This window comes from Echinococcus granulosus, assembly GCF_000524195.1.
Source record: "Echinococcus granulosus chromosome Unknown EG_S00003, whole genome shotgun sequence".
Lineage (NCBI taxonomy): Eukaryota > Metazoa > Platyhelminthes > Cestoda > Cyclophyllidea > Taeniidae > Echinococcus > Echinococcus granulosus.
In genome coordinates, this window is record NW_020170383.1 from 2,333,120 (window position 1) to 2,340,419 (window position 7,300).

The 7,300-nt window shown below is 37.0% G+C and overlaps 1 protein-coding gene across 1 annotated transcript in view; it reads left to right on the forward strand. All coding sequences in view use genetic code 11, as the record gives it.

Annotated features, from left to right (window-relative positions):
- Nucleotides 1–5,559: 5,559 nt before the first annotated feature.
- EGR_00938 (Rho GTPase-activating protein) overlaps nt 5,560–7,300 on the forward strand; it is a gene marked incomplete at both ends in the record, with an annotated part of 16,120 nt that continues 14,379 nt past the window's right edge. The window contains 3 exons of the mRNA XM_024490187.1: nt 5,560–5,575; nt 6,792–6,934; nt 7,052–7,209. Coding sequence (XP_024355590.1) covers nt 5,560–5,575; nt 6,792–6,934; nt 7,052–7,209 — 317 coding nt within the window. The remainder of the gene's footprint in view (nt 5,576–6,791; nt 6,935–7,051; nt 7,210–7,300) is intronic.

A 7,300-nucleotide genomic window follows, 5' to 3' on the forward strand; every position in this document is an offset into this window, starting at 1 on the left:
TCATAGGAACTTCAAAGACTGGAAAATTACGCAAAATAAGGCAAATAATTAGTTATTAAATAACATTCGTAAACAACAATGACTGCTTCAAAACGACCACTTTTTCTTCAGAATCCAGGTTTGAATGTACAAGCACTCTCTTGTTTCATACAAACTTATCCGGCGTACTTTGATACGTTTTAACGTGGTCAAAATAGCGGCTTGACACGCAGTAAAGTTTGATATCAGAGTTGCTGGAAACAATGGGTTAAAATGGCTAAAATTTTGGAACTGGCAGGATATAAGTTTTGCATACCGACGGGATCTTCTGCATTCTCCATGGAGTAACAGCAATGGTTTTCAAGTCCGCATGATCAGTAATGTATGTACTCCTGACTTCTTAAAACTCCTCTTGGTTTGGTATTAAAAGCTAAAATTTAGTGAGTAAAACTTTCGGAATAAAATGAGTCACATATTATATCCTTCCACCCACTCACTCACCCATCCACCCAGGCATTGATAAAACATCATGCGATTTTCCAGGGTTTTATTTGTATTATATTGTTGAAAAGTTTTCGTGTTTTTCACCCGTATTTTGTGCAGCGCAGTTGACAAAAGTTTCTATTAGAAATCATTTTGCCTTATGAAAACTGTTCACATCGCTACAGAACCTTAAGGTATATAATAGATGGCTGAGTGAATGAGCATAACTTCACAGGCAATTAAATTCAGGGAAAGTGGTTAATCGTGAAGTCCCCTTAAAAGAATTGCATCACAGCCTAAAATGCAACATGAAGTGAAGTACCAAAAATAGGAACATTAATAGTGTGGGAAGAGTAAGGTCTTTCTGATAGTATTTAGCATGAAAAGCAACTGTAACACTAAATTGATCGTATTTTAAGAAGCTGCACTCGATTTTATTCTTAAACAAATGCTAAAGTACTTGTTCTTCAAATGTGGGAGTTATTTACCAAGACAGCATTTCTCCCATGTACCTGTTGTTAGCCTATACTGTCGGCTCACTGTTTTGCTAAAGTAGGCCTGAAATAATTTGTGATGGGTGAACTTTGGTGACGTTTTTGTGGATACAAAGTAATGGACTCACCAATGGGTGATAAATCCATTGCATTACAAAGTAGTCATTGACAGCGCTGTCAGATTGTGTAACCGTTTATTTCTGATAGGCTTTCTGTGCCTGCGCATGAGACCCGTGTTAGTTTATCCTTTGATCTAATGAGTTAAACCACGATAACTCATAGGGTTTGTGTTTAAAAGCCATTATGGGGTTTTCAGTGAGAAGTCTGTGCATTCACGCGTGCAGATAGTCAATGTTGTACTTGTATGCAAAGCAGAATAAAATCCGTGTAAGTTGATCCGTTTCGTATAGCAAGTCTTTTGAACTTTCAACTAGTGCTACAAACCATGAGTGAGTTTTAGTGGTTTATTTGCCCTATAAACAAAAACTAAAGCATCTCATCGAGATATCCTACCGAGTGATTCCCATCATGCAGCTATGAGTGAAAGGATGGGGTATGCAAAACACTTTTTTTACCACACCTTGCCACTGAATGCTTTCCTGCTAGACGATTAGGAAATTTTTGCATATTTCCAATGCATCAACAGTCACTTATCATTATGATGCACTGTACATCAAAGTAAACCAAAGTAGATTTCCTTTTGAGATAGGAAACCTGTGTAGTAATGTATACAAGGATGCCGTGTCAGATTTGGCTGGTGGATTTTGGGTTTGGAAACTCTTACATTTAGTAGACTTTTAGGAAAGGCACGCCAAATACTGCTTTGGTAACTAGATTTTCTGTTTCATTCATAAAAAAAGATAGTCGGGAGCGTTTGGAAATTTTTAACCTTTTCTTAACTAAAATTGTCAGAGAGGTTGAGGTAAACATCTAGCTATGGAAAACACAGAATCGACTATAAATGAAAACCTTAAAACGCAAAATTGTACTTTATATAGACATTGCGCACGTCTCTGTTACCTATTTAATGCATATTGCTGCAATCAAATTATACTGTATGGTTTTTTGATATCTTGTACTGTACGCCTAAAAGGCATATTAACTCAGTTCATTCCAGTTAGCAGTGGTTCAGCTGTATTTTTTGGAAGTTTAATCGAAACATGTGTAACATTTTGACTCAACTATCCTTCTTACAGAACCGTATCAATTCTTCTTGCCAGTTCAATCGGAATTGGTTCCTTTAAAACGAGCGCTTGGGGAAGCAGTTTATTCTGTAATTAAAAGCAGTTTTGTAACTGTAATTAGCAGTATTTTCAACTTTTATAAGTACGCTTCAATTTCAAATGAAACTTCACTGTTTGTCGGTATGGCTGATGTAATAATAAATACACGCACTGGCTCATTAACATTAAAAGGGTAGATTTTAATGCATATCATTGTGTCAAAAACGATTCCAAAAGACCCAGAAAGTGTCCATGCAAAAATATGAAGCTCCTTTTGTCATCGCATGTCCATTTTTTAGCGCTTTTCACTTTGAAAGATTTTATACAAATTTTGGGACTAATTTCTTACCATCGGGATGCAAGTCTCTGATAGAACAAGGACTGAAGAACAAGTGCCTTAGTCTTGCCTAGCTTGTAAACCAAGTGAAATATGAGTGATCAGCGAATACCTTGAAGCATTTTTGACAGGAGTGCGGAACAGGGATATTTTTGCTCACAAGCCGAAGGAAAAGAAATCATTTAAGACTAAACGAACATGGCATAAATGTAAAATGGACTGGCCGATTGCAAATATTGGAGGCCATTAATTCGAAGGTAATTTGCGTGCTTCTACTGCGCAAAGTTATTTTCATGATGTTATGTTGTTTAGAAATCCATAAGGTTGACCTGTCCACTGAATTGTTTTACCAGTAAAGTTATTTAAGGATTCAGGAGAAGAGCATATACGATTGGTGAAAGCAACTTACATTTCAAAGTATTCATTGGAGCCATTTCATTCTCCATCTTAAAGGGGGATTCACGTAATTTACAGCATCCATTTGAAAAACTGCACCCGAAACTAATCCACTAATTTGTGTTTTGGAGAATGAAATAATTCAAAATGCCCCAACCACCCACCTCACTACAGTAACATCACAATCGCTTAAATATCAGCCCGCATCACGAATCAAGTGACTGAAAAGATTATGTGGCATTCCGTATATCTCGTTTCATTAACTTCTCCAAACCAGTGGGTACTCCTAGAGTGTCCTTGATTGTTTACGCACATTGTAAAGCGTAGATATGTGCCGATCTATAGACTACACGTTCGATATTATGTTGTTTACTATTTTCCTCCTCTTTCAAACTTTCATATCACCCAATGCTGGTCAAACATGATGTGATGCGAGCTTGTCTGCTTTGCAAATTTGCAGATGCTTTTCATAATACTTACATAACCTTCGGAGAGAGCGCGACAACGGAAACTGTTAGTCTGAAGTAGCTCATATTTGAGTAATTCCTAAACGATTTGTTTACCATCTAATGCCTCTTAGATAACACTTTGCCCCCAGAAAACTGTTTTGTGCATAACATGGCTGACGTGAATTGTTTGTTAGGAATTTCTTGCTAGAAATCAACAAAGTACGGCCATGACCTATCTACTAGGTACCATATAGGTCGAATGATTGCAGAAACTGCATTGGAAACAATCCGGACTAGTCAGTCAATGACAAGAACTCGTACCGAAAATTTCACCTGTGAAGTCACAGTTTGGAGGTAGGGCTAAGACAGGAACGAAGGCAACTGGGTTTCCTTGTTTTTAATACAAAGCATCTTAGAAAAGTGGGAATTGTAGGTTTGTACCCCATTGGGAAAGGTTTAGAGATTACAGCAATGGCTATTTCTGAGCATGAAATATTTTGAGGCTTTGAATTATTGAGGTTCTGTTATAAAAGACTTACAAGTACTGAAGTCGTTTGATTACCTTGAACTTATCCTCTCAGTTTTAAAGTTATTGCTTTTAAGAATATAACCCTGATAAGCACCTGACAACTTAGGCAGACAAATGAAAGCTGAATAATGGCCACTTATAGAATAATAACGATAGTGGCCTTAATTGGAATATTTTTACCTGAATAATAAATGCGATATACTGGAAGCATTTAAGCTGTGCCAATGCTGGCGCCAATACTTGAACACAATTAGTCGTTTCAACCCCTTAATAACCGCATCCAAGTCTGTAGTAATGATATGCTACCCTTTCACAAGGCATCAGGCACATCTCTTATAAAGTGCATGGTGACTGCTGCGAATGTGAAAGCAAGAGTGAGTAAAAAGCTAATTTTAGTCGGTTTCATTCTGTTCTTAAATTATTCCCTTACCTGAGGGAAGCAAACGATTACTTGTTAGGAGGTCAAAAAGCGGATTTTCTCAGTTACATTATCTCGTTTTCACATGCTAAATGGGTCTGTCGCCTTACAGGCCATTCGAATTACACCATATTTACGAGCTTTTTTGACTGGCCTTGACAGAAGCTCTCCCATTTAACATTAATTTATATCCCTTAACATGGCTTAATATTGTGCATCTATCTAAAAAGCGACTGAATCAAAGGTTGCCCTTCATAGGACCCTGGTAGAAAGGGGAAAACTATTAAAGCTTCCTAAAGTCTATAGAGGGATTTCGAACAACTAACATCGACCAGTGGTTTGCACCTTACATCGGTTGATTAATGCTATAGCATTTTCATTTCCCTTAAAAGGACCGTCTAGAACAATTTTTAATCTAAATTTCCTATTGTTGTTAAAATACTCCAAACCTGGCTAGTTTACTTTATGGACTGGCTGAAGTTTGCATGTAATTCTACATTAATAAGGTGGATATGCTTTAATAAGGCAAATTTTAATGGTGTTATCTACCAGCATTAGCAATTTTAGGACTTTTTATTTAACCACCTTGATCATGAAGATGGTAAAAGGCCATATATTAGATGAATAAAGGAGCAGTTACATGCTCTTTTGGCTCCATGGAGTGAGAACATGGTCAATAATTTTGCATTACAAGTGCGATTAGATGTCAAACGCTGCTCGATAAACACATTCAGAATGATAAACAGGATCATATACTTTTTATAGCTGTATTTCTCATACGAAATTGTTTGCTATCAATAGTTATCGGCTTGTTGACTATCAAATAAGTTGTCGTAACGAATAAATACTAGACGAATGACTGGTAGGCTTTTTTAAGATTTCATTAATCGAATATAATTGTATGATAAAGCATTATTCAAATAAGTAAATAGAATTCGCTGTCCGGTCTGATTTAGATAGTCTATGTGCTAAGGAGCGAAATGAACGATAATAAACCATTGGAAAGGGGTGGAATGGACCACGTTCAATGATGGCACGATAAAAATCTAAGCACGGGTGATAAAGAAACCTTTGAGTTTGTCAGTTCATTATGAAAATGCTTTCCTTCGTGGGTAATATCAAAGTGTAAATAATCCATGCGATTGTCTATCCACACTTTAATAGTTTCATGATTGGTCCAATTGATTGGCAGTAGGAGGGTAACGCATGAGAAATCTGCTAGAAAACCTAATTAAATGATAAGCTGGTTCAATGATTGCTATAAACGGTTTGTAATGTGGCAGGTGGAAATGCAAGCTTTTGTAGAGCATCCTTGAATTTTTTGTCTGCTCCATCATCTACATAAGTACATGCCATAAAATCGTATGCCTGGGTATAAATTGCGTCAAATTCCTACGTATTCCTCAAGAATATGGTTGAGTTCCTTCTGAGTCGTCGTACTGTTTCCCATCCACTAAGTCAGGTCGGGATGGTGGCATGCTGGCACATGTGAACACGTCTACGTGCTCACCTACTCACCCAAGTAGCACAGATTGTACGCCTATGCACTGATCCTTGACAAGGCAGGCTAGTGTGCCATTTGCATACGCAAACAGAATAGAAATGCCCTTTCTTAACTAATACGCGTTCATTTGTGGCTTGGTAGCCTTGAGTACGGGTGAATACACGAAATAAGACACCTCTGAGCAAATATGACTTTCGGCTTCACATTTTGTACATGTAAGTTTTCATTGTCCAAATTCAATTTAATTCTTGTATTTGAAAATATCTAACTTGTTACAAGAACTTTGTTAGATATGGTATTTACAAAAATTAAATGCAGTTTGAGGTAGCCGAAATCGATTTTAAGGTACACCTGGTTAAGGTTATTTCTTCTTTAGATATTTCGCCCTTAAACGGGATGAAAAATTATGTGATATAAACAAAGGTTGACCTTGCTAAAGTACTTAAGTGATGTTTCTGCATGCTCAAAAGTAGTTAAGATAGAACAGGTTACTTTGTGCATGGGCTAGTGTCAAACTGAAAGTTGTTGTAATCTCAAGTATCCACTCTAAGAAGAGCATGGTATTCTTTGGAAATGTTCACTTCTCTATGCGATAAACAAAGGACCGTCTCTCAGATTTATAGTACAACAACTACGGAGTAAATTAGCTCTATTCTTCATTAATATGAGAAAGCAGAATGTTGCTATTCATATTTCATATAAGATCAGTTCATTTGCTCTAATGCAATGAAAATTGGAACATGAAGATCGATCATCCGTGGTTGATCATTTAGACACGTAAATCATAAATTACCCCATAAATGAGTACGTGAATCCACCTGCGTTTAATCCCATACCCAACAGTCGCTTTAATAGGACTTTCAAACAAGCATGTTACACCCCTTCAAGGTGAATATTGGACAAGATATTGAGTCAGGGTAAAAGAATTACGGCATTAAATAGCAGCAATATTTGCAAATAGTACTTTTTGTCATCTTAGGTGTGAGAGGCAAAAAGACTTTAAAAGTCTCTCTTCCTGTGGCATCGCATTGTGACAAGAAAGGTGTCGCAAATCACGCCCGAGAACGACAAAAAGCCTTCAACGCGACATCTGTATCATCGCCAACAATAAAGCAAGAAGATGTAAGTTAGCTACATTAATTTTAGGCTTAAAGTTTCTTGTACTACTAACAGCACCTCCTTCATATAAATGGATTCAGGAGAGAAGCGTTTGTAAAACGTGTTTTGCTTTTTACATAGGTAGATGATGCCCAACGTGACTTGACTTCTCGAATCCACAGTCTCGTCGACATCGAATTCAGTTCCACGGCAAAAAAGACAACCATCAAGAAGCAGACTACAAAGACTATTGACAGAGATCAAAAAGATCACACGATCAAGGAGCCCCTCAAAGAAGTGTAAGTTGAATTGCATACATTTATAAAACAAATTCAGTTGCACTAAAATATTAGCATTAGTGCCACCTATCAGGTACAGATAATGCAGAAT